The sequence below is a fragment of the Chiroxiphia lanceolata genome, chromosome 1, assembly GCF_009829145.1.
Source record: "Chiroxiphia lanceolata isolate bChiLan1 chromosome 1, bChiLan1.pri, whole genome shotgun sequence".
Taxonomy (NCBI): Eukaryota; Metazoa; Chordata; class Aves; order Passeriformes; family Pipridae; genus Chiroxiphia; species Chiroxiphia lanceolata.
Window position 1 is genome coordinate 73,375,708 of NC_045637.1, and position 26,681 is coordinate 73,402,388.

The following is a 26,681-nucleotide window of genomic DNA, read 5'->3' on the forward strand; positions in this document are numbered from 1 at the left end:
GTAAGTGATTAGAATGGGCATCCAGCAACAGACTACTTGAAAGCTCAGGAGCTCAAACCTCACCTCGGACCATTAAAGGCCTTACAACCATTATAGCAAAACCTTTATAATTGTGCAGAACATATGTTCTCTTCACACTCTGGAAGAAGATTTTGCTTTGCTTTGTTATCAACACTGGTTGTATTAATGTATTGTTGCAGGTTACAGAGGAGACGAACAACGTCCTGCAGACACTGGGATACATGAGCACTTGCAGAGGAATAATAAATGTAAAAGGAAAAGGAGAATTGAAGACATACTTTGTACATACTGAAATGACAAGATCCCTTTCACAAGGGAACGTGGCATCTTGAAGATGCTTGTACGTGTCATCAATACCATATTTTCAGGAAAGTATCACGCACGTTTTAACTACATTTTGGCCCTTAACATGCGTGCTATTTTCTGGTATGTGGCACTTATTTTAATATGGCTGCAGAATAGTCCCATGAGCCATCATTTTGCACCTTGATATTCCTATGTTCAAGGACAGTTGCGGTGTACGCTATAGGACTGGAAGATTGTACTGCTACTTGCACTGTTATTCAAGACAAGAAAAGAAGGAATAGGAATCAAAAAGAGGTAATGCATCCTGAAAGGACTGAGAAAGATGTTAGTGACAAATGCGGGGAAAAAAAGGCAATAAAGCTAGGGGTGCATACTATTTTCTGATGCATGGCATTTTCTGGAAAATACAGTCGCTCCCCAATAGCATCCACTAATCTGGTATTAAAGTATACAGTATTTGTAAATAAGTTTACTCTGTCCATGATTTGGATGTGATCAGTTGCATCTCATAGCCAGGGACACGTTGGGTGGCTTGCTGGCATTCTTTCTGAAGAGAGAACTAACAATGCTGGAATAGTTTTGTACAAACGTGTCAAATGTTTTGAAGCTATTGTCTTTTGTAAGGTTAATTCATTAAAAGTTTATATGTACTTTGTCTTACTGTTGCTGTCTCTTAGTTATGCTTCCTTCCATGGCTTCTGTCGCTCTAAACCTGCGTGTCTTTTGCTGCTGCTGCTGCTTTTTATTCAGCAGTTAGATGTTGAGGCAGGGTATGGCCAGCTGTCTCGATAGCCCTCAATAATATCTGCTAGACTTGTTATTGCCTTTCAGAAACTAAATCATCTCTACTGTCCTCAGTCATGGGTGGCATCCTAGACATTTTGCAGGCATGATACAGAAGACAACCTCAAATCCATAAACACAAGCAAAGTGGGAGATACTGAAAACGGTAGCAGAGTTCCTACTTCACAGCTGGCCTGCAGTGCTTAAACAATAACTAGGAGAAGCTGTATAAGGGAAGAAAAGTTTTGTTTGTTTTGCACTTTGACAACCTCTTTTGCCCTTGCATGCCTTTCACTTAACCTTTGCAATGCTGGATTTCATGGGACATTTGAAGTAACAATCTTACTTTTCAGTATATGAGTATGAGCAAAAGATGTAAAAAATGCTATTTTGTGGATATTTGAGATTAATTTAAATCCCACTGAAATAAAAAGTATAACACTTACAGAGTTTCATAGATGATCCAGGTGAAAGACAGAAAAAGCAGATAATTGTACTATCTATGCTCTTTGAAGCATAGTAACAATTAATTTTTGCTTAGTTGTAACTAGTACTTGAAATTAACATATTCTTATAGTCATAGCATCCTAACAAGACCAAAATTAATAAAATTGTCCTTCTTACAAAATAGCATATAATTACAAGATTTTTTTCTGACTGATACCATATGAATATGGAAGTCAACTTATGCGCTATTAGCTCTGGCTTGTTGTTGAAATGTAAAAAGTATTTGAATTTCTCATTCACGAAACATATATATACATATATACATATATATGTACACATTTATATAGTATTGGTGTCCTTTCAGAAGAAGTTCTCAAAATTGTGGGTCACAGGGTCACAGGTACATGGCATCAGGCCACAGTCTTACTGAGCGCAGCACAGTTTATTCACAGCAGCCATCTGCCCACTGGCAAATTGGAATGACAATAGGCTTCTAAGTTCCTACATTTGCTGTAAAGCAGAAAATCTGAATTTTGGTCCCCTTAAAGTAGTCTAAAGTCAAAATATAAGTTATTTCAGTTATGTTCACATTTTTCTCCCCGAGTTGGAGACTTTTAATCATTAATTCTCAAGATAGGTGCTCAGTCTAATAAAATCTCATGAAAAATGTTTTTGTTGTCTTTATGACTTCTTCCTTTTAATTAATACATTAAGATAAATATTTTCCAGTGGAATTAAAGACTTTCCAAATAGCTCACATGGCAGCAAAACCAGTGTCCCAGTCACTGCCTAAAGCGAGCTGTCACTTAGCTATGCTTAAGACTTCTGCTAAATCCCTCCTTACCACTTACTATAAATTTGTCTTAGGAACACTTAAATAAGTTATTGATCTCCTTCTTAGAGTTTGAATGTACTCCAGGCCTTTAAAATCATTGTGGCATTACCACAGGTCAACACAATCACTTCTTACTGTACATGAAAACCCTTTATGTAAAGTTGATTCTATAATACTGTCATATATATGTGCAGCTTTCAGATATAACCTGTACATTCAGGATTTTGCTTTCATTTGTATTCTTGCACATCATTAACAAACCTTGTACCTAGCTCAATGGACTTGTTTCTTTGATTTTTATGAAAGTTAAACAATATTTTTTTCTGTAAGCTATGAAATGCTAAAACATCTGAATGGCGGGGAGCTGACTAGTCCAATGAAATATAAAGAAAGAGATATATGTGCTCTCCAAGAGCATGTTGAAAATGCTCATGGTTCAGAGCACTCATATTTCACTGGTGCTCTTCTCTCATTTTGTAATTGCATTTGGATTCTTGCAGTCAAATCCTGCTAAAGAACAAGAAAGTGGGCAACACACATACATCATACATGCAGTATGATGCCCAAAGAAAGGTGTATACCATCCTCCCTCTAGCCTTCAGTTACTGAGCATCATTATTATCTTTCTAGTGCCAAGAAGCTATTTGTATTTAATAAATACCTCGTCTTCCAATGCATCTTACATCTACTATTTATAATGTTTTATTTTTCCGCTCTAGATTCACCCACAGTTCTTGTATCCTCTTTCTTCCTCCTCCTGCAGCAATTTCAGCCTCAGTAACTGGATATAATGCTACTGATGTATCAGTGTGTAACTTGAAAAACTTTATGATAATCATACAAATAGTATTTAACATTCCATATATTCCACATTACAGTAAGATTCATCAAGTTCTACAACTTCCATGTTGGTGACATAGGTTGCTAGCGAATCACAGAGCGTGAGTTCCAAAAGTCCAACGCAAATGCATTTCACACTGTGAGGCAGCAGCCAAAAGATCAATGTAAGAGTGATTCACTGTGGTCTGGAAAGAAGAAATTCAAATGGGAACACCTGGGAAGCTTGCTGAAATTCTTTCTTGATGTCAGTGCTTTGCTCCAGTTTATGGAGGACTACCAAAGGACAAGAAGAAAGACTAGACTTGCAGGTATTTTTATTAACTATGAAAGTATTTGGGATTACCTGAAATTAATGCTATTTAGCTGCTGTTTCTAAAGACAGACAGTAGTATATTAAGTTATGTGAAAAGCATTTTTCGTTCTTTTAAATTCCTTTATGTTTTCTCCATTTTGTGAAATATCTACAGACCTTCCGTTTTTCTGGTGAGACACAGGTAGTTCAATCTGTTTCTAAAGCTACAGCTGTGCATAGGTGAAGGTAGAGCTGTTTCAAGTCTGTCCTCTTTTGTTTTCAGAACTTCATATCAGGACAAACAATAAGCTATGTTGTCAAGATGCTTTAAATAGCAGAAGATTTACTGTTAAAAGATATGATTATCTCGTACTTTGATATGTAGTTTTCCTTTTGGTTGTGGTTAGGTATGAACATACTTTAATTTTTCATTTTCAGACAGCAGATTCTCCTTCATCTAATATAGATACTACCCTTCAACACTTTTTACAGGTGGGCCCCAAGCAATTTTAAGCCTAGGGCTTTTTAGTTTTACTCTTCATTTCTTGTCTAAAATAGTGAAGTGATTCCGAGGAGGAAACAAATGTCAAATATATGTGCCTTAAATAAAACATGTAATTAAAAGAATATTTTTTGTTCTTTGAAGTAATTCAGGTTTGTATGGATTTGTCAAAAGTGGTATATAAATCATGTGTAACTGGTTCACCCTAAAGTTTGCTACATGTTAATTTTAAGCATTTTCAAATTTAGGGGCAGGAATTATTAAGGTCAGTGTAGCTTTTGATATGTCAAAATGCAACATAAGGGCATTTTATTCATGTTTGTAATTGTGACGAATGAACTCCTTTATGTTGTAAGATGCCCTGTTTAAAACAAAGATTCTGCCGAGAGTTGTTTGAAATTTTTTTTGTACAGCATTTTTCAAATCTGTTTGTAGACACTGAGATGCTCTTCATGAAAATCTCAGTTTTGACGAGAAAAAGTGCAAGTGAAGTATTTTGAAAGGTTGATATTCCTGGACTAGAATTTTTCATGTTTGCATTCCAAAACAGTGTTACAAATAGCAATTCTTATGAAAGTAACGTCACCTCATGTATAAAACTGTGTATTACTCTTCTTACCAAGAGGGTTATTGAACAAAATATTCATCTGAATTGGAGCATATATCAGTCAGCTATACTGAGTTGTGCAGCTATACCGGGTTGTGCGGCAAAGTTTTAGTAGCAAGGAGGGGGAACAGGGCTACAGAGGTGGCCTCTGTAAGAAGCTGCCAGAAGCTTCCCTTATGTCTGACAATGAGCCAATGCCAGCTGACTGGCCAAAGCCAAACCCATCAGCAATGGTGGTAGCACCTCTGGGATAAAGTATTTAGGAAGAGGAAAAAAACACTGCAACAGCAGCCATAAAGAGGAAACAACTCTGCGGACAGGCACCGGAGCAGATTCCCCTGCAACCCGTGGTGCAGACCATGGTAAGGCAGGTTGTAACCCTGCAGACCATGGAGGTCCATGGTGGAGCAGAGAAACACTTGCAACCCATGGACAACCTCATGCTGAAGCAAGTGAATGCCCGAAGGAGGCTGTGACTCTTTGGGAAGCTTGACGCTAGAGCAGGCTCCTGACAGAAACAGTGAGCCCAAGGAGAGAGAAACCCATGCTGGAGCAGGTTTGCTGACAGGACTTGTGACCCTGCGGGTGACCTGTGGTAGAGCAGCTTGTTTCTGATGGACTGCACTCTGTGGAAGGGACCCATGCTGGAGCAGTTCATGAAGAACTGCAGACCGAGGGAAGAATCCATATTGGAGAAGTTCATGGAGGACTGTCTCCTGTGGGAGGGACCCCACGTTTCAGAAGAGCCTTCCTGTTTGAGATAAGCAGTCAGTCAATAATTAGAATCTATAAGAAATAAGCACTTATGTGAAGCAACTGGCTTGGCCCAAAGCTATGGGAATGGAAATGGGAGAGTTTTTGAGCCGTTTTTGTTTCAGCCTTTTTCAAGGGTCATCAAATGGAAAATTTTTTGCAAAGACTGTCTCTCCTTCGTGGCTCAGCTGGAGGTCAGGACCACATGGCAATCTGATACATGTTGAGGTCAAACAGCTAGGACAGGAGATGGATTGCTAAACCTTAATTTGACAGCAGGCTCTCAGATCTAAGTGACATAAGCTTGAAACAGGTACCTCAGCTTGTAGTAAGAAAACAGCTACTTGTGTTTTTTCTGTGTATCGATGACCTGTCCAGTTATATGTCATCTGTCCTCTTGCGTCGATCCTGTCTCCCTTCCCCCGTTGTCATTGTCTCTGTTGTGTCCCCTCTACCTGCCTCCTTTACTATTTTCTTCACCTATTCCTTTTAAGAATTCTTTTTTCAAAGTTATTCCATAAGCCAGTATGACATTTTAGAACAATGACCCTGCTTTTGACACACTTAGGTGTGAAAAATTGCTATAAAAATACATACCAACATGTTCGAAACTCAGGAACCATAGCAGTGGAACATGAAGGGATATTACTCTAAAAAGGCAGGCAATTGAACTTCTGAGCCTTAAGCCACCAAATTCAAAGCCATTTTTAACTCTTTGGTCTCCTAGCTCAGCTGTATTTGAATGCATAGTTTTCACCATACAGACTAAAATTGCTTCATTGTTTATATGTTCATATTTAAGTTACTAAGGAAACAGACCGACCTTCCATGTTACTCTATAACAGGAACATGCACTTAACAGTAGGATATTAGTAAAGTCTGGTTGCAATTGGAACAAACCTCCCCGGGCATTCATATCCTGCTTATGGGGAGTCTGCTAAAATCAACCAGAAAAAGCTTTTGTAAAGTTTCAAATGATACTAAAAGGATTTATACCTTCATTACGAAGGAAAAAAAATAGTGAAAACCATAGTTTTAAATTATTTTGGATGGAGGGGGGAGTATGGCAAATCTATAACAAGCATCCAGCAATATTTTTAACAATCTGTATTGCATCCAGATGCTGTAATTCAATTTAATGCCATCAATTTAACGTTAATCAAAATGAGGTACATGAGAACAGTAGGAAGAAAATGGGAGACAGGTCTGACTTCAGAGCTCTTGCCTAGCTTAGTTTATATCTCTGGTGAACAGTTTCTTGTGACTCTATTTATAGCTGCAGTTTCGGCTGAGCTGCTTTTTATAAAATGGGCTTGCTATCTCTTTGTGCTCGGACTAAATTACAAAAAAAGTACTTGCACAGTGGCAAGAGGTCTCTGCGTAGGAAGCTGATGTAAGGCAGCTATTGGATTTTCAATTCCACTGCTCGCTTACACTGCTCTAATTTGGCTCGTGCTACAGAAAGAAGAGGATATTAATTGGTAGAGGGACATTATTAGATAAGCAGATGGAAATTGTCACAAATGTTTAAAAGAAACCCCACAGAAGTCTGCAGATTATAAATGCCTCCATTCTGCACTTGCAAAGAAGCAGTAGTCCGTGTTATTTGGTGGATTAGTGATGGGAGAGTAGCAGCAACACAGTAGGAATGAGACTTTTGTAGGCCTGGCTCCAAAATGCCTGAAACAATCAGTTGTGAAGATTTCTGGTACTCTGAATGTTGGAGGTTTTAAAGTAAATTTGGGATGTTCAGTAAAATTCCAGATGCCTGGAAGAATGCTGTTGTGAAAGTCCTAACCAAAAGGTACTGGTACCAATAATAATGCTGTACTTACAGCACAATAGTTCTACGACTGTGGTTGCAGAAAACAAACCAAACCAAGCCCCTCACAGATCCCTAAGAGGCACGGTAAGAAGCAGCACAGGCATAGTTACGTGTATGTATTAAACGGGGATATCTGTGGGGTGAACCCAGGTGCTGTTAGGGCAGAGCAGTTTTACAGTCAGTCTGAGATTTGCACACAGGAGATGCTTACTTTCAGTGCTCCCAACACAAGTGTGTGAGTTTTCCAGTCGCATTGCCTGAAATGGCTGAGCATCCCGTTAAACCCTGCGCTCCAGTGGATGAGGAGCTGCTGGGCAAAGAAACCCAGGTCCTCAAGTTTTGGGATCCTCATTTTGGTGGAAATTCCATGCTGCAGTGTGTTTTTATTGAACAAAATTTTTTATTCAGCAAAAAAGCTAGTACCTTTCAGCCAAGCTTTGCTCTAAGCACCCACTCCAGCTTCCAAGGACACAAGGCACCAGGGAGCTGGCCTGAGAGTGGGTGATGCTGGAGCCGCTGCTCAAAACCGGGACCAAAACCCCACGGCCGAGTGTCCGGGAACCCACATTTCAGCCTTAACACCGCTCTGTGGAACACCCAGAGTCCCCGAGCACCGGAGCCCAGCCGCGACCGAGGGTCTGTTCCTGCCGCCCAGGCTGCAGGCCGGGGCCGGGCGGGGCCGGGCCCGGTGCCCGGCGGAGCGTTGCCGGGCGACGGCGGCCGCCCCGCAGCATGGCCGACCCCGGCCCGTGGCCGCCGGGCGCGGGAGGGTCGCGGTGGGCAGAGGAGGCTCTCGGCATCGCGGCGGCAAGGAGGCGGCCTGCCCTCGCTGCCTTCTCCGCCTTCAGCTTCATCCCGCCCAGGCGGGAAGGGCCTCCGGAGCTCAGCTATTTCAACCGGGCGGCCAAGGTGAGGGGGGGAAGAGAGCGAGGCGGGGACAGCCGGGGAGCCTCTCGAGGCCAGAGTGACAAACCTTCCCCGTGGGTCTCTGCCCAGCATAGAGACGTTATTCTCCGTCCCTCTGCAAGGGCTCGGCCCTCATCATGAGGGACCTGGTCAGGCAGGTGCCTAAAATCATCATAGAATAGTTTGGGTTGGAAGGGACTTTAAAGATCACCTTTAAACCAACACCCTTGCCATGGGCAGGGACACCTTCCACTGGACCAGGTTGCTCAGAGCTCCATCTAACTTTGCCTTGAACACTTCCAGGGATCCACCACTTCTCTAGACCACTCGTACCAGTGCTTCACCACCCTCACAGTGAAAAATGTCTTCCTAATATAGAAATGCTGAACATTAATCTTGAGCTAGCCTAATGGCAAAATAGCAGGTTTCTTCTTCAGAGGCCTTTGCAAAATATGTTTGCTACTTGTGGATGGCCAACAAGGGTAAAGTCTTTCACTGAACCGCAAGAGAAGGCAGAGACATGGTTTGTCAAGGATTGAGGACTGACAGGTCATGTGGTATCAATGAAATGTGAGGCAATCCACATGTGCAATCCAACCCCGTCTGTCACTGGGGTTGGATTGCAGCACCTGTGGTTTTTCTGGTAACACACACTTTTGGGGATTCTTTAACAAGAAACTTCTCCATTTCCAGATGAGGCAAAAAGTTTTCAATGTGCCTTGCACAATTTTTCCATACGCTGAGCTTTAATAATGAAAATCGATAGAGCTACTCAAAACAATAACATCATTTTATGCCTCAAAAACTGAATGCTTCTGAAGGTGTTACACTGACACTTAACACGTACAAGTCAAGGAGGCTCACTCCTTACTCTCTGCTGCATTATATCACCCTTGTTCCTCATTCTCTGTCCTCATGTTTAACATCAGAAATGAAAAAAATCTTACACCTTCAGCCTCAGCTGAGCAATACTTCCTGGATGGCAAACTTTTCTCTCTCCAAAGTGTCATGAGACATTGAATTTAACACCCTTTTCCTCAAAAAAAATTACCCTTAAAAATTTCTGAAATGTCTATTATATCAATATAATATAGTATTATTATGGCAACGTATAGTTATTTATAACAATAAATACACCCCATATATTTATCCCGTTCCTGCTCAAGTGACAGGCTGCTGAATGTGCCAAGCACTGGGCAGTGCTGACTGGTGATTTGTGAGTTTGTATCTTGTGTGTCCCTGGGATGTGGGCAGGGTGCAGACAGAAGTGCTGGGCGTTAAAGGAATTAGGACAAGAGGTCACGATTTTCAGCTCTGCTGGGGGAAGTTAAGTTGGATATTAGGAAGAAATTTTTTATGGAGGGAGTAATCAGACATTGGAATGGGCTGCCCAGGGAGGTGGTGGATTCACTGTCCCTGGAGGTTTTTAAGATGAGACTGGATGTGGCACTTAGTGCCATGGTCTAGTAACCACAGCAGTGCTGGATCAAAGTTTGCACTTGATGATCTCGGAGGTCTTTTCCAACCTGGTTGATTCTATTCTATTCTGTTCTATTCTTAAGATGAACAGCAAATTTCCTGCATTGACCAGGTGGCCCTGCTAAACTCTACTCTACAAGTAGAGTTGTAATGTCAGACTCTTTTGTGTTGATTCCAGCATCACCTTGGGATGGTGCTGTGAGCCAAAGGTGAGCGAGCACAGTTGGTGCCCCGTGCTTAACAAACATGATAGGGAGAGCACGAGATTAAGGCTAGGGCAAGTCAAAGGGCTGGCATGGTGCACTTGGGGCTGGTGGAGCTCACAGCCTACCCAGTCTGAACTGAATTAGCAACCACATAGTAGAGCTTTTGCTTACAGTATAGTCTGCTTTCACACTCACGATGATTTGGTTTGTGGAAAATGCTGCTCCAATAGCATGGAAAACAAACATGATAACAGCTGTTTAATAGGTTTCTTCACAGCCCAGGCCTCGGCCACAGGGGAGGAAGCAAGCAGATTCAACCCATTCTTCTGCACAATTAAGGAATTAAATAATTTGATTTTTTTTTATTTATACAGCAAAATAATTTCATTCATTTTTTCAGCTTAAATACCTAAACCCAACTGTGTATCAGAGACTGAAGCAGAAAAAATAGGAAGATGATGTGCTCATCATGTGACCATAAGCCAGAAATTCCTGCCTTTTAATCCCTTGGCTGACAATTGCTCCCTCTATTGTTTTACATGTTACTGTAGCCAGTTTGCCTGATGTTTCCTCTTCTGAGCTGTGGAGAAGGCCATTACTTATTTTATGTGTGTCTGGAATATTACTGAATGCTTGCAAAGCACTTACCTTTAGTAGCACTACACAGAGGATGCCCACCCTGAGTGCATATTTATCGTCTGCTCTGCATGACTCACTTGCTCAGAAAGGTTTAAGAAACAGCTCAATACCACCACCACCAGCCAGGTCAACTAAGTTATCATTTAATAACAAAGAGAAACAGTAGCAGAAAGTTATCAGTGTATTGAGAACAGAACTGTTGCCTCTACACATCCGGCAGAAAATCTTAGATGATCTGGGAGAGAGCTAGCTTTTCACATGGCTGCCTGTCTGTGAGTTCCAGAAAGAATGAGTTTTCTGGTCTGACACAAGTAAAAATAATGGACAAATAATGCCACATGAATAAAACCAAAGAGCAAATAACACTCCTGGTGGTGGGCACAAATTGGATGCTAACTGAAATTCTGAATGAAACTGGTAGCATGGGGAGTAAAGGAGAAGTAAGGAAACAAGAAATAATAATAATCATGAAGGTGACACATCAGGTGCAGGATGCTCTTGAATGTGACTGAAAATCTCTGAGGCTTGATGGTTTCTGGGAAATGAAGGGGTAGATAGGTTAAATACCAACTAATTCCTCCTCTTGTCAGAACCAAGTAATGGAGGTATCTTTACAAATTAAGCCTGTGATTACAGCAGTGTCTTACTAGTGCTCTTAACTATGGTCTTCTTTTAACGGAACCATTATAGCCTTCTTGACTTGCCCTAACTTGACTTATTTTTGAAGGATTGCACTGCAAATTGTAAGACTCAAAATTAGAGGGGGGAAAAAGCCCAACAAAATGCATCATTGTTTTAGTCAGCCATGCACAAAGACAGTGATGGATTGATGTTTAACTGAATATGGACCTTTTAATGAAGCTCATTAACATATGACAGAATATTTCAGTAGGGGATTTTGCTTTTCCCTTGAAAACTCTTTTTGTTTTTGAAATTCCTTTGATTCCATTCATGACAACTTGTTGATTGGATTCCACAAATGCCTTTGTTAGCAGGTCAGATCTTTAATGTTGCTTCTTTGTATACACCTATATCAACAGTTATACAATTATATTCTGTCTTGGGGTGTGCTATATTTTCATGCATGACATATGTATGTCACTCATACCACTGGTTTACAGAATTACCACTGTGGCATGTTTCAGAACTGTTCTCAGTTCTGCTTTAATCAGAAATTAAACGATGATTAAACTGCAGGATACCTTTGTCCTTTTCATTCCAAATTAATTTGGAAACTGCCTGTTTTGCTTTTACATAATTTGCCAGTTCAATTGACAAATATATGAACTTAAGAAGAAGAATATTAAGTTCAGAAAATGAAAGCAAATAAAGCAGTTAAATTTCCAAAAGTTACAACAGACTGGGGCTGGGGGGAGGTGGGATGTGGAAATTGAAGTAAATTGCCACAAGGGAAATTTCAGAGATGACTAGACTTAAAAAAAGGTATCGTGTCATCAGGCAATTTTGCAAACTATTACAAAGGAGTGGCCCAAACTTGCTAATAAGCTCAGTAATATTACAGTTGTCATCATCTAATACAATATGTGCACCATTTAAGTATTGATTTGACTACATATATTCGTAATCTGTAAAGTTAAGCAATGCTGTGAATTAGCCACGTTTTCCCCTTTTCTCAAGACAGAACATGTTTTCACCTATGACACCATTTTTAGAATACCAGAAGGTTACAACAAGTATCTTCCTCGCTGTGACAGAAAACACGCAAAAGGTCATGGTCTCAACATTAATGAGGAGGTAACCCTTTGATGAATTTGTAATTATCTTTGTTAAAGTTGATTTTTATTTTTCTGACATGGCTAGGCACTACAGGCATTGTTTTACCCTTTATAGTGCAGCCTATATGGTAGGAAAGGAATTGGAATGAGGACGTCATTGTGCTCAGCCTGGAGGTTTAGAAGAAAGCATTAGCCCATGAAGACACTTGAATTAGCTCTTGTTCTTTGGCATCCTGAAGATTTCCAGGTGACAAGACATATGCAAGTTAAAGCACAGGGAAATAGGCAAACCCTCTGTTACAGAGTTTAGGGAGAATTCTGAATGTCTGTGCCTCTCAAGAGTTGTAGTTCAGGTGCTCCTGCAGCTGTGATGCTTGAAAACTTTTCTCCCTGAGAGGACTGGATTCAGAGGCCCTGATTTCACTACTGTCCTCTGACACCCACCCTCCCTACACCAGCATTTGCTGTGAGAGCCCAAGCTTCTGAAGCTGGTGAGTTTGTTAGGGAAACTTACACCAGATTGCCCTGCAGGAAGGAAATTCATTGGGAGCTAGTGCAAAGGAGTGGTCAATCAGAACACCATGGACATGCCTTGAAAAGAATGGGCAAAGTATTCAAGGCCAGCAGAATCTGGGTTTGATGTGCAGCCCAATACCTAAATACAGCCATGGTTTTACACAGCTGCCTTGAAAACAGAAATACGATAACATATACACATAAATATATATGTATGTATTTTTCCATCCAGTGTCTGAATAATACAACTACATACGCAAGTGTTTATGTATCTATTTATATACACACACACACAAACTCACCCACACACAGAGGGAGAGGCTGCCAAAAATCAAATGAAGTGTAACCTCTGTGTGCTATTGGCCTCAAAATCCCAATGGGTTCATGGGATGTAAAGTGATGGGTAGACTAGGGATGGCTGGCTGCCTTGATGATTATATATGATAAGGAAGAAGGAAGAGAAAGACAAAAGTTAAAATTACTCTAATTGCTGTGTAATAAAATTGTTGTTATTTTGTAACAAAAGCCACTGCTTGTGATTTGTCTCACTAGAAGCCATATATGCCAGATATTTCAGCGCAAGTATGTAGCCATAATACCCTTCCACTCTATCAGACAGTGCAGGCAGTATTAGATGCTCCCAAAGGAATCCCAGGAGTGCCCATTACCATCATGTGCTCATGCCTAGTAAATCTGGGAGGCCAACCTGTCAACTGTAATCTGTGTGAGGCTAAAAGGCATGTGAGTGACGACTCCAATTAGAAATGAAATTTTTTATTTCAACAAAACAAAGACAACTTTCCTCCCTCACTACCAAGCCCAACCCCAACTGGGAAATTTGTGTAGAAGGTTTAGTAATGTAAAGTTCAGATTTTTTACTGAGCGCTTGCATCAACAAAACTCACTTTCCTACCAGTTTTCTTCCTAAAGACAGAATGGGCCAGGATTCATACCAGCTCTACTGGAAGTGTACACTAGGGATTCTGTCTGAACAGGTGTCCCTTAATCCAACCCTTTAATTAGCACGGAGACACATCAAACCCACACATGTTTAATGCTACATGATCCTGCTGTACGTGATGACACCCAACACTGGATGTAACCATAACTAAGTGCAGGTCATGTACTCAGCTCCTCCTCTTTAATTATCATTGTGGCCCTCACAGACTTTATATAACTATATTATAAAATATAATAAATAAAAATACCACAATCAACATCTTTCTAGTACAACACTGAAAGCAGAAATGCTGAATCCACCACAGTACACTGCTTTACTTGAAGGGGAAAAAAAAAATAAAAATGCTGCAAGTAAGCCCCTCATTTCCTGCAGAGCCTGGGTGCACACAGGGAATTCAAGAGCACAGTCACAGATACTCAGTTTAGCTACATCCAGCACAGTAACTGCAGCAGCGTGTTTGCACAAGGCTGCCATTGCTGATTTCAAGTGTTAGCAGTGCTAGAATTACACGCTGCGAAGGCGTTTAGCAGGACGCTTCCCAGCCAACTGTTGGAAAATCTGAAATCCGCTGAATGCCAAACCCACAAAGATAAAATGCCAGTGTGCACAGTCAGTGCTGTGCTACTGAGGATGCCGAAAATTGATTCTTATTTGTTTAAAAGAAACACAAACTATTGAAATTACATACTGCTGCCTATGATTAGCGTTGTAAACCCTGTATTGCTAGCAAAGTCTTTCTCGATGGTACAAAGACTTTGTCATTTCTCATTTTTCAACATTTATCCACAAATAGGGCAGGGGAGAAAATGGTCTTAATTTTGCCTGCTGCTCTTTTTGACTTGATTTTCATTCTCGTGGAGTTAAAAGTTGGTGTACTGAATAGCTTTTAATAGGATAGAGTAAGGTGGGTAGGAGGACTGGGGGACGAATGGTTGTTTTGTAATAGGCTTTTCTCTTGTGGTTTCTTCGGGATTTAAAAAAAAAAAATAGGGTTAACAGCATCTTCTCAAGAATCTCAAGTTCTGTTCATGAGTCTGGAAATGTCTCTCAGCTGACTGCCCTGCTATGAGACCCCTCCAATCTGTGGTCCCACATGCATCCTCACAGGACTCAGGTTCTGATTTGGCTCAGACTTGTGTCTGTTGCAGCAAAGAAGTAATTTGTTTGCACTTGAACTGTGGTGTGGCATCTGCATTTTGATTTTCCTTTTAGATACTATTTATATTATAAGACTAGATAAACACATCGGGGACCAAGGCTTACTGTATTAGCCAGCGCACAAACATACAAGCAGCCTGATAAACCTGAGACCTTTGGCTAGGGAAAAACAAACAAATCCTGTCTTTCCCTTCTGACTCCATAGCTCCCCATTGCTGTAGCACAGGAACTGCAGATTTCAGATAGTGATTGCACAGTCACTTAAAGTGCAGCTAAGAACAAGCTTAAAATGATCTTTTCTTAGGTTATTTTTCATCAAGTCTACTTCCTATCATTGCAGTTATTTCTGTAATCTTACAGATACAAGCATTTTTAGTAAAACCTTTCATTGTGCAGAATTAAAGTAGTATATGCTTTATTTCCTTCAGGGAAAGCTTGCATGGACTAGTGGTTGCTCAGGGTTTTTCTTTAGGCTTTGATTTTTTTTTATGCCGTGCTTTCACTGAATTGTGTAAGCAGGGTAGGTGTTGCTGTAACACGGCACACAAATGTCTCCCATTTTTCAAATGAATCATGCAAGTCAGTGCACAAGAAAAATAATAAAATCTGTGCTTTTCAGTACCATAGCATTTAATTTGCCAGTAATCATATGGTAATCGTGTGTGTACGTATACGTGTAAAAAGTTATCAGGCCACAGCTCCATATCTTATCATCATGTCATCTAGTGATACACTAATGGTTTATTCATATACATAAAAAACTAGGGCAGGGATGGAACAGTAAGGGTGCAGATCACTGCTAAATAAATATACATCCATATAGCAAGTGCTCTACAGTTTTGTCAGTTATTTTGACCCTGGCCACAGCATATTTAGCATTAGAAAACTGCCAAGTTTTCTATTCAGTTATTTTCTTATAAGATGACTTTTATATTTTCACAGGAAATGGCAAGACCTGTTCCTGTGTTGTCATCTTCAGAGTATGGGAAACGTGTAAACAAGCCCTTAGAGCAGCCAACCAAAGAACATGCAAGGGCTAATCACCTCCATGCAGCAATATACGGGCAAAAGCCCAGCACTCGCTTATTGGAATAACCTCCAAGACTGGATCCATGTTAAATCTCTTGCATCTGTCATTGCCAGCAACATTTACGTAAAAAAAAAAAAAAAACACATCAAAAAGCAATATGGTGCTTCTGCCTTTTCCTCTACATTTTAGTTAATGAAAATTATCTGATTTAAAAATAGGATGAAAGAGCAGCTGTACTTCTCCTCATGCTAATTAAAATGCATGTCTTCTCCTTACATTCTCACAAAAATCTCATGAACAGCAGCACCAACAAGAGCTGAACATTTTAGGCAGTAAAACTGCAACTGAGACCTGTTGGGTCAAAAGCTGATTCTGCAATTCTAGGCACTGCTTCTACATAACTATTCACAGACTTAACATTTAAGCAAGCTTGTTCCTCAAGGTATCAGTGGTCACGAACTTCTTAATCCTTATGATTTTGCTACAGAATTGTGCGCCATCATTTTATCTGCACAACAGCTGAAATGGAGATTCAGCTCCGAATTTTCTAAAATGGATGGGCTTACCTATGAATGGGCAAATAAAGAAGTGATCTACTTCCAGAAGTGCTTAGCAGTTCCAGTAGGCTTCAAGTGGAAGTCAAGTTAAAAGAACTTCTGAGCACTTACCATTTGAATAGAGAAAATCTGGATTTAGCTGATTTCAGACATTCATTTCACTGACTTTCACCATAGGAATGGTGTCTGACAGATTGATCTGACAAGAAAAACCATCATTGGTTCTGTATCCAATGCTGGAAAAAAGGGAAAAAAAGTAATACTAGCAGAACAAGCACTAAATAGAGTAAATGCCTAAACTTCCTTATTGCCTTGTATTCTCACTGAATCCAGTACTAAAGTTTTAAGGTAATTTCAGGAGGAGTTTCTCCTGCAGCATATGCATCAGTTTGGTTCTCAAGAGCCATTGATCCTGCTGTTGTTTAAAGCTGAGGCAATATTGTTTGGAAAGGAACAACAGCCAGATTGATCATGCCAAAATAAGGACTGGAAGTCCACAGCTTTGACTGACACTAGTTTTGTTAGTACTTACACACAGGAAACCTATGTCATTTTTGAACACAGCGAGACTTCTAGTGAAAAAATAACAGAAGCAAAAAACTTCTTAATGTGGGGCCTGGATAAGTAATAAATTAGGCAATCAATAGCACTTCTTTGACATGGTGTGAGAAGCAGAGCACATAGAGCAGCCCATTCAGAGAGGTGTTTGTTACTTTCATTATTTATTACCTGCAAGTTCCTCTGTACTTAATGGGCCAGGGACAAGAGGACATTAACTGCTATATTCAACAATAAATATTTCATTAAACAAATCCAGCAGCATTAAATGAAAGGAATCACGGTAAGAACAGTCAGAAGGAAATGTTTTCTAATAATAGAATGTTTTTTCAAAAATTAGTATAAAATGTATACCAGTAAAGAATGAGATGGAATACAGCCACATTCTTGGCAGGTTATTTTTAGTTTGGGACAGTCAGTACAAATTGCTTCTTATAAGTAGCCTTACTATATTTACATACCATCTGTGTTTGAAAAACTACTGGAAATCAAATTTGTTTGAGAACACCACCACCTTCTGGCCTGTGTGATAAATAGGCACCACCACTTCATTCACCAGAGAAAATTTGAGTCATCAAAAAACACCTGAGTTTTCCCATCTCATTTCTTTGGTTACCTCACCCCCTTCTCATCCTTCCTCACTTTTGAAGGCCTTTCAGAGGTTGTTCCTCTACTTGTTTCTCATTCAGTTCTGAGTGGTTGACTTCTCCCTTCAGTGCTCACTGTCAAAAGAATACCTTGACAAATTCCTCTGTATTAGGGATAAGTTCCTTATAAATGTCTGAAAAATAATTTCCTCTATTCTCCTTCAATTTCTCTTTTGCTAGGATGATGAACTGTTAGGTTATTGATGTTCTGAGCTTACTGTTACACCATTGGAAAACATTTCATTACCTCTTGGTGCTCCCTCACCTGTCTGCACTGATATCCTACTGTGAGTAAGGGTTTTATATGTGCAACAAATTATCATGAACAGAATGCACAGCATGACACAGTGGAAATCATATTCTGCATCTCGATTTTGCATCTGGCAATCTCCAAGGATTGTTGGGACAACTGACACACCTGCAACTCACAAATTATTAACAGCAGCCTCAGAAGGAAAAAAGGCCACACCCTGTATCTATTGGTAAAATACACAGAATGTCAATAATGTAAAATTTTTGCCTTTATTGTATCAAAACTAAATATCAAACTAGGTGATGCTGGGAATTCTGCTTTGCTACTAATAAATAATAAGCTCACCTGAAAATGTGTTTTACGTGACAGTTCATCAAGTATACATAATATGATCAGAACTAAAGCTGTGTTGTTTTCCCTTCATCCATCTGCAAAGCAACATATTGACCCAAGTTGGGGCACACTTGTTCTGGATGAAGTGGGTACTGGTTCTGGTTCTCAGTTCCAGTATTTCTACTCATACATAAAAAAGGACTGCCACAGGACATAGTTCTTCTGAGCTTCAGAGCGTAGAGTTTCTGTAAACTGAAGGAACTTTGGAGGGCACATGTGACCCTATTTAAACAGTTTAGCTAAAACTGCCACCAAAGACAAAACTACAAACAGAATATATCCAGAACATTGGGTGCCCCCACAGAGACAGTTGGCAAGTCCATTATCCTGTGGCAGCTGTTACTTTACAAAGTAAAGCAAATCTTTTTTTTATTAAAAGCGCTCCCATTTTCTGTAAGGCATTGTTACTTATTGAACAGCATTCTACATCTGTTAAAAGCAATAAGCCAATACTGCTTCTGCAACTACTGCAAATTTTAGCTTCATGAAAGATTCGGAAAATTACACAAACAGCTATAAGTAAATTGCACAGTTTCTTCTTATACTGCCAAGAAAAGCCCCAGTTAGTAGGTAGCATGGCATATTCTTTACATTCAGACTGGCCAGTATCCTTGAATAGTCACGTGTCTGTTTGCAGCTGCGAATTAGAATGAGTGAAATACAAGGCAAAAGCAGCACTGACTGTCTGGCACTCACATCTGTCAACTTATAATAAATACTGACACAAAACTTAAAAAAATATGATACTCTTTATTACTCTTTACATGTCAATTGTTCCAAATATTGGAAGGTTTCAAATTCAGAAGCTCAAATTATCTGAGGTGGAGTTATTTAGAAAACACCATCTTTCTTCATGCACAGTATTTACGCTCTGTAGTACAGGAGGTCAACCTGTGATTTAGTGGTATTCTCCAGTGTCATCTGCCGAGTCCGTATGTATGAGGAAAGATTTTTTTGTGCAGATATTCTGCCATTTTCCTGCAATTTTCTAGACTCTCTATCTCAAAATACGGAATCTGGAAACAAAACAAAAATGATTGCTGGAAATACCTTTTAATAAACAACTGGGTAAGAGAGATGTTCATTAAGCAGATGAAAAACGACACATCAAAGATTTTTCTGCTTTAAAATGAAACATTTAATCTTAAGCGTATTATTGATCTGTAAATCCCCTGAAAAGAGATTATTGTAAAACAAAGAGTGAAATCCATTACAGTTTAAACTAAGTTAAATATTATGGAGTTAGGCTTATGTAATAAGTGATTGTAAATGGAAAATAAAATCTTGAAAAACTAAAAGTATCTTTAAAGGTAAAAATACCTCTACTTAATTCAACAGGCAAAATAAAGATATACTTGTTGTGAACATTTTATTTACAATACAAATCAGTTTGGGGTTTTTTTAACTCTTCCTTTTAACCCCCAAATTCAAACCTTTTAGAAAGGAATTTAATTAAAAATGCCAATTCTACAGAACTCTTACACAACATTTGCCTGTAAGTCAAGACTTGAATTAATCACTGCAGAGATGTAATCTTTCAAGCAGCCACTATTTAGCAAAAAACACAGACAGAATACACCAATCGATCCAAGGAAGAAAAAGGACCTTCTGTACACCCTCAAAGAGGCAAAAGTTAAGCAGAGAGAACATAATATAAGGACAAGACTACATCTGACTTGGAAATTACTTGAAACTAGTTTTAAGCATTGTAAAATAATTTTTTACAAGTTTATTTAGCCAGAGCAAAAGCAAATTACTGTCTTTGGACTTTACCTGCACAACTTCATAACCAAGTAACTGAAGATGTCTCTGTTTAATAGCTTCTTCTCCCAACAGATTGTGGCTATTAGCACAAAATCTATTTTGACCATCAACACAGAGGGCAATTCTAAAATCAAGCATAAGTGTAGTATGAAAGAAAAACTCCCAACAACCACTTCTTTAATCACAAATACTGCAGTTCCTAAGAAGCATGAAACAATACCTCCCTTCTTACTTCCTAGAATCAGATTTTGCAGGATGGGAGCTACCTAGTTCAGGACAATTGAAATCACTCAATATAAGGGCAGGAGCTGAAAGCCTGAAGCTCAGTGAAACTGATCTGAAAAGCCTTTGTTTTGCTCTGAACAAAAATTACCATACAAGTTAATGAGAGATTGATATTTTTAATACTACTATTGGTAAGCTGTTTTGAATTCTTTTAGAAGGAAGAACACACAAAAAACTTGCCTCAGTTTGAAAGCATTTCAGCAGCTAAATTTAACTTACTAGTTTACCTGTTAAGTCCATTACACTTCAAGTCAAAGTTAAGTTTAAGCTAAATCTGTTTAAGTTAAACCTGTATGTATGATTGGCAGCATCATGGATTATAACTAAATTTTTTCTCCTTGGTGTCTATATCTACTGTTAAAAAGTTGCTTAATTTTCAGTATGTTAAGTATATTGTCATCTTATTTACAGATGAAAACTGTTATTTCAAAAAAATAGTAAAGCCCATTCTTAAGCATTTAAGCATGGGATTTTTGAAAAAATCTGTATTAGTCTCTGAGTCTTGTGAAGGTTAAGCTGGAGAAAGCATAACCTTTTCAAAGTATTTTGCTTTATTCACAGAAGTGCTGTTGCAAATGACACAGGGAGGCTGCTTAACCTTATCTAAGGTTTCTCAAAATAACCCTTGTTTAATACATTTTTTAAACACCTATGCATTTGTCAATTAAAACCCCCAGCATCTGTAGCAAATATCCTCATTACACAGGATTCCTTACAGAAGCAAATTTGTGAACTAGCTTAAACTATATTAAATCTATGCAAATACACTTGATTAAAATTTAGTTTTAATTTGAAAATGAATTACAGAAGATCTAAATACATTACTAGAGGCCAAACAGGATCACTTGATCCTGACTCTCACTGGGTAAAGAGACTAATTGCCTGACACCACACAGTCAGGTGGCAAAACAATAAGCAAAAAGCACAGATTGTTAATTTTGTCCTTTTGCCAGTGGTTTTAGTGTGAAACCTTAACTTAGCTGAAGTCAATGAAAAAACTCCAAATAGTTTAAATTTTGCCAATGTTTGCCAGTGTTTCACCATGGATGCTCTTTGTCAATGTTAACCAACATTTTACCAATGGTTTCTTTTATTCTCTTACCGTTTGTGTACCTCTTCACGTTGGGCCACAGGCAATACAAAACCTTCCTCATCTAATTTAATCTCGATATCTAGTACAAATGAAAAAACAAGTGGCATTAAAACTCATTCACATAACAAACTGTTTATTCTAATTCTCATCCTCTCAGTCTTTGTTTTATAAAATAACTAAATACTATCACAATTCTTTTTTTTCCTGAATCACAAAGGCTTGCAAAAGATGTGTGTAGACTTAAAACAAATGACTGATAAATAGCAACACTTCAGCCTTTCCTACTGCTAACCAGCAAATTAGTATTCCAAGTCCACTAAAAACCATAATGTAGTCAAATGGCACCTTGCTGCTGTGGCTACGGCCTCTGGAATTTGAGGGCTTTGTAAAGAGTCTCTCTCTCTGCCCCCATCCTTTATCTTTCTCATTAATTCCCTAGTTTCATAGGTTATGTCAATTTGCAAACATGAGTTTTGAACCTAAACCCTGCCAACTTCAACACCCAGGTAGAAGTTGAAGGCAGAAAAATTCTGGAATCATCCTTCTCTTTTATTTTTTTTTTTTTAAAAATCCCTCTGACATCCATGGCATCCAAGAGGCCTTTCCCTCAACATCGTAGTATCATCCACCCCTCCCAGGCACACATCTTTCCTCATCACTACCTTCTCTGTTTCCTTTCCTGCTTCATGAAACACTGTTTTGCTCACTCCTCTCCTTCAGCCCACAAACCCCCACTAACTATATGTAATCAGTCGTTCTTGCTGAGGGGAAACAAGCGCAGCAGGGCACAAGGCTGCCCACCTTCCAGTTCTCCCTTTCTCTACTCACCACTAAAGTGGGGAGAGCACACAAGTGGCACTGCCTCATTTTGCTTTACATTATACAAATTGTTTAAAGGATAAGGAGCTGATAGTAAACATACAGAATGCAAGAGTTAGCAGCTATTTTCAGTACAGACGGGCTGCGTGAATTCCAAGAAATGCTGTAGTTCTTTTCTCCCCCTTTTCTTCTTTCTGACTGTAAAAATGGATTTACTTGAAGTTCCCATGATGTTTCCCCATTTCAGACCTTCTACAGAGTTTTGTATTCCAGTTTACTTTTTCTATATTTGCAGCATTTAGAATGCTTACAAAGGGAATTAAAGTTTTGGCAGGATAAACTCACATTTAATTACTAATCTAAAGAAATGTTACTTACCAACTACATAGAAATATGGTGTTGATACTTCTGATGCAAAATATATTCTTTTTTTTAGTAAATAAAGTAATCCAGTCTTCACCCTTTTAAGGAGGTGAACATCACAAGAACTGTGAGGCATCGGAAGGGCCTTTACTTGATACTTTGGAAGGAGTTTCGGACCCTACATAAGGACAGAACACCAAATCAAACAAAAGAAATAACATTTTTGTAATTAACTCATTAATGCAGCAAAATGTATTCTGTGCATTTCAAAGCCAAGTCTGTTGAGAGACCTACAGTCTGAGGTATGATCTGCTGGAAACTTAAAATCCCCCAAACAACCACCAGAACATCCTCATCAAGCTTCTGCACTGTCATGCTGAATATGCTCATGAGAAATGCACAACTGTTTCCATTCCTCTCCAGTCAGGCCAACATCAAAGTGTGCCTGATCTCTTTTTGTGCTTCACAACTTCACAAGCCAAACATAGAAACAAAACAGCTGTTGGAAAAGTATTTGGAAATACAAAAAAAGTAATAACTTAAGAGTTAAGTTAGTTCTGTCAAACACACAAATATATCAAGTCAATCAATCAGGCAGAAACACTTCATATTTTTACCAAGAAAAAAAAGCTACTATTTTGTCCAATTCGAATATTTTTATGGGAAAGACAGTCCTCAACTAATTATAAAAACGGTCCCAATGAACTTATCACCTCTTGTTAACATCAATTCTGGTTTCATGTGTACTGTACCTCATAAAATGGGCACTCCAGGGTGACAGTCAGAAAAAGCTGGGTTAGCTGGGGGGTAACAACTCCATTCAAACCAGGTGGCTGAGCTGAAACAACAACATTCAGGCTTTCAGGTGTACCTTCAACAAAGTATCTTTACACAAGCCACCAGGCAGAAGTCAGAAAAAGCTATTCAGTTTAATGTGCAGAGATCTTTACAATCGATCAATTTACTTGATCATTACAATTCTCAGTAACTGTTTGAATGAACAGAAAGATCAGTGTGAAATGACAGAGTTAGAAAAATGAGGGAATTATTTACAGAAATATCAACATAAAAATATACAACTAGGAAGATCTTATTAAAACTGTCATATTCTTTCACCAAAAGAAATGATGATCTCAGAGATACTGGACATTCTATAGAGAATAAGTCTGAGTGGAGGTCTTGGATAAATATCCCCTTCCAATAACCCCTTCTCCCCAAGTTATAATACCAGAATTTCATTGTTTCACTTTTTTTTTTTTTTTTTTTAATCTGCAAGTAGTGGATAATACCAAATAAGTTCTGGAGATTTGTCTGTGTCATAAAAATCAACCCCTTAAGGTATTTCATGTTAACAAAAAATAAAATAACCAAATTTCTAATCACTTTGAAAATTTGACCTTAGTTTTAATAACAGAGCAATCTTAGCTGAGATCTTAAGAAGTCACTCACCTTTCTGGCATAGTTTACATCTCTCTGTAATGACACTAAAAATGCTTTACTATCTAACACAGAATTTCTTAAAATGTTGTGTTGTTCGTAATAGGTTTGTGTCCAAAAGTATTGGAATATGCAATAATTAGAGCCAAGGTCAGGTTATCACATGGGAGATGTTCTAGCAGCCTGTATGAGACAAAGGACAAACATGGGGAAAACCAGGTCACTATTTTCTAGAAAAACTGAAGGATTAACTGAAATAAATTTTTAAAGGGAATTCAAGTCTCTGTTTAAGATTGTACAGTCAAATTTTCAAACTCATCTAAATGATATAACATTAAAGACAACTGCAACTGTGACAAGGAGGCATCACTCTTTGGCCTCCTTATCACTATTCTCTTGAATCACTTAAAGCCACATCACAGAACATTCTGAGTTGGAAGGGACCCATAAGTATCATCAGGTCATTGCTGATTTGACAGAGAGGGATAAAAAATGTATGCTTGACAAGAGACAAACCACATAGTAGAAAAAATGTGGAACATCCTTAGAGAAACACGGCTCCTTACCTTGAAGCTTTTGCAGAAAATAGGGACTAAATATTTTTGGCAGAAAATTTAGTGGATAACGTTGAATAAGGACACAGGAGTGTAGCAGGTTCACCAAGGTGTGAGGCTGAAAGTGACTAAGCCGAGTGTGCAGTACAGTTTCAAGCCTCCTAAACAAGGAAGAAGCACTTGGAGGCAGATAGTTAAGAGTCCCAAATGGTATAATATATTCAGCAATCTGGTCAGTGGTAAGTCTGTCAGCACTGGAAATGAAACTTTCTGCCACTGCATCAAAGATGGGCTTTGAAAGGATCGCCTTTTTGCAGCAATACTGCATGACTTTGCAGACTGTTTGAGGATGCATGGTAAGGATGGACTGAGGGACATGCATTTCCAGTGCCTCTGTAAAAATTTGTTCACGATGTCCAAAGTATAGGAAGGCGTCCAGGACATTTACCAGTTCATAATCCGTGAAATATGGAACTTGCTTAGCAGAATGTTTACACAGTGCAGTAACTAAGGCAACTGTCTGAGTCTGACAAAGAACCACCAGTGAATTCAGTATTACACTTGCAAAGTTTGGGCTTAGCTGGGAAACTGCAGGTAAAGTGACACTGTTCAGTCTGTTTAGTAAGTTTTGGTATTGTTTCCTTTTCCTGGCAGTCACCTGCAGTATCTTATAAACCATCACTATTTCCCTTGGACTCCACTTTTCAATGTCTTTTTCTTGCATGTGGTTCACAATTTGTTCCAGCATCGCACAACTTGGGCTTTCCAACTCAAGCAAACTCTCTCCAAGAGCACACAGATTTTCAACAGTCAACTGTGCCTTACCAAGTCTCTCCTCGCTCTCTGAAAGCAAGCTTGCCATCAACGTGCTCTGTGGATCTATACGTAGCATTACCAAAGCCTGCAATGCGTTCAACAGCCCAGTGTTTGACAGTTTTGAAGATTCAAATTCAAATTGCAAGCATAATGCCCTGAAAACTTCATTCTCTAACACTCCAGGGTTTTTCAGACCACTGTCATCCACCTCAACCTCAGAAATCCTCTGCAGGGCTCCTGCGGCCATAGTATCAGACATGACTTCTAGAGAGCTAAGAAAGTAAAAAATCTCTTCTGATGTACAAAGGTTGTTCAGCCTCTTGAAAAATAATTGTTCATCCATCCACATGTTATCAGATTTAGTACAGTTCTCAGTATCTCCACAGAGACGCACAGTTTCTTTAACAGAAAGTGACTGCATCCGTAGTTGAATGTGGTTTTTTCTACAAAACATATACTGAGATTTATCTTTGACACATAGCATCCTCATGGCTACAGAGCTACAGCACTGGGGTTTTTGCTGCCCCTTGATGAAGCTCAGTCTCTTGCTTAGGGTCATCAAAACAGACCTGCTTGCTGGTGTGCTGGATGAATAAAACTGGAAAGTTTTTCGGCTAATCAAAGCCATATTGAATCAAGTGGGTTCTGAAATAATACCTAGAGGAAGAAAAATACATATAAATACATAGTTTGGGAAACAGCACTAGTGTCATTAAAACGCAGCAAAAAAAAAAAGACCTCTTTTGGCGGCTGGAGAGGACTGGGACGATCCCTCTGCCACAAACATCAGCGCAAGGCAATGCAAAGAAAAGAAACTGCCGGGAGCGGCCGAGACCTGCGCGACAGGCTGCAGCGCATCTCTGCCCCTTGTTTCCCTAAGATCACTACGGGAGAGGAGCGGGGAACATATACGGACGTTTCCCCGAGCAGAAACTGTGGGGCGGCGCTTTGCCCTCCACCCTGCGGCCCGGGCGCTGGGCGAGTCTGACACGGGAAGTGCAGCACGGGCGCGGCTCCTCCATCCCTCTCCGCCTCACAGCCCCCACGTCCCTCCCGCCCCAAGCGCCTACTGCTACTGCTGCTGCCACTGCAGCCAAGGAACGGGGCCGCGCTCCATCCGTCCCGGGGGCACGCAGCAGTGGCGGGAGCGCCGCTGGAGCCTCACCTCCGCCGCCATGACGGCCAGCGCGGAGCCTGCCGGGATTTTCCGGCGCTCTGCTGGCGGCACCTCCGGGCGCCGGCAGCAGCCCCCGCCCCCTCCCCGCCGGGCTGCGCTCACCCCGCCCCGGCTCAGCCCACC

General features: G+C 39.7%; 3 protein-coding genes across 5 annotated transcripts in view; 2 read left to right on the forward strand and 1 right to left on the reverse strand.

The window, feature by feature from the left end:
• The window catches only part of ADCY2 (adenylate cyclase 2), a 211,461-nt gene extending 210,473 nt beyond the window's left edge, over nt 1-988 (forward strand). Inside the window, exon 25 of the mRNA XM_032684184.1 lies at nt 201-988. Coding sequence (XP_032540075.1) covers nt 201-353 — 153 coding nt within the window. The 3' untranslated portion in view covers nt 354-988. The remainder of the gene's footprint in view (nt 1-200) is intronic.
• Nucleotides 989-7,914: 6,926 nt separating this feature from the next.
• On the forward strand, nt 7,915-15,998 carry C1H5orf49 (chromosome 1 C5orf49 homolog). 2 transcript variants are annotated; one of them, XR_004356360.1, is made up of 4 exons: nt 7,915-8,120; nt 12,080-12,196; nt 12,293-12,424; nt 15,755-15,856. XR_004356360.1 is itself a non-coding variant. In XM_032684214.1 (3 exons), the coding sequence occupies exons 1-3, from the start codon at nt 7,944-7,946 to the stop codon at nt 15,905-15,907; spliced, it is 447 nt and encodes a 148-aa protein (XP_032540105.1). In that variant the 5' UTR covers nt 7,923-7,943; the 3' UTR covers nt 15,908-15,998. The 2 variants fall into 2 exon arrangements, 1 of the variants encoding a protein (XP_032540105.1); XM_032684214.1 differs by lacking the exon at nt 12,293-12,424 and having other exon boundaries at nt 7,923-8,120; nt 15,755-15,998.
• Nucleotides 15,999-18,980: 2,982 nt separating this feature from the next.
• Nucleotides 18,981-26,636, reverse strand: FASTKD3 (FAST kinase domains 3). Of its 2 annotated transcripts, none has more exons than XM_032684197.1 (7): nt 26,547-26,636; nt 24,578-26,038; nt 23,327-23,412; nt 22,590-22,752; nt 21,402-21,471; nt 20,024-20,138; nt 18,981-19,266 (listed from the first exon to the last, which is right to left on the reverse strand). In XM_032684197.1, the coding sequence occupies exons 2-7, from the start codon at nt 26,007-26,009 to the stop codon at nt 19,168-19,170; spliced, it is 1,965 nt and encodes a 654-aa protein (XP_032540088.1). In that variant the 5' UTR covers nt 26,010-26,038; nt 26,547-26,636; the 3' UTR covers nt 18,981-19,167. The 2 variants fall into 2 exon arrangements, with proteins under 2 accessions (XP_032540088.1, XP_032540094.1); XM_032684203.1 differs by lacking the exon at nt 26,547-26,636 and adding an exon at nt 26,120-26,208.
• Between the last annotated feature and the right edge of the window lie 45 nt (nt 26,637-26,681).

Bases quoted from the DNA above. Each gene is read 5' to 3' on its own strand.
- C1H5orf49 (XM_032684214.1), top strand. From the start codon at position 7,944: ATGGCCGACCCCGGCCCGTGGCCGCCGGGCGCGGGAGGGTCGCGGTGG. The intron at 8,121-12,079 runs GTGAGGGGGGGA...CCTTTTCTCAAG, and splicing joins ATTTCAACCGGGCGGCCAAG to ACAGAACATGTTTTCACCTA. The intron at 12,197-15,754 runs GTAACCCTTTGA...ATATTTTCACAG, and splicing joins GTCTCAACATTAATGAGGAG to GAAATGGCAAGACCTGTTCC.
- FASTKD3 (XM_032684197.1), bottom strand. From the start codon at position 26,009: ATGGCTTTGATTAGCCGAAAAACTTTCCAGTTTTATTCATCCAGCACA. The intron at 23,413-24,577 runs GTAAGGAGCCGT...TTGTTGTTTCAG, and splicing joins TTTTCTGCAAAAGCTTCAAG to CTCAGCCACCTGGTTTGAAT. The intron at 19,267-20,023 runs GTAAAGTCCAAA...TTTTGTTTCCAG, and splicing joins TTGGTTATGAAGTTGTGCAG to ATTCCGTATTTTGAGATAGA.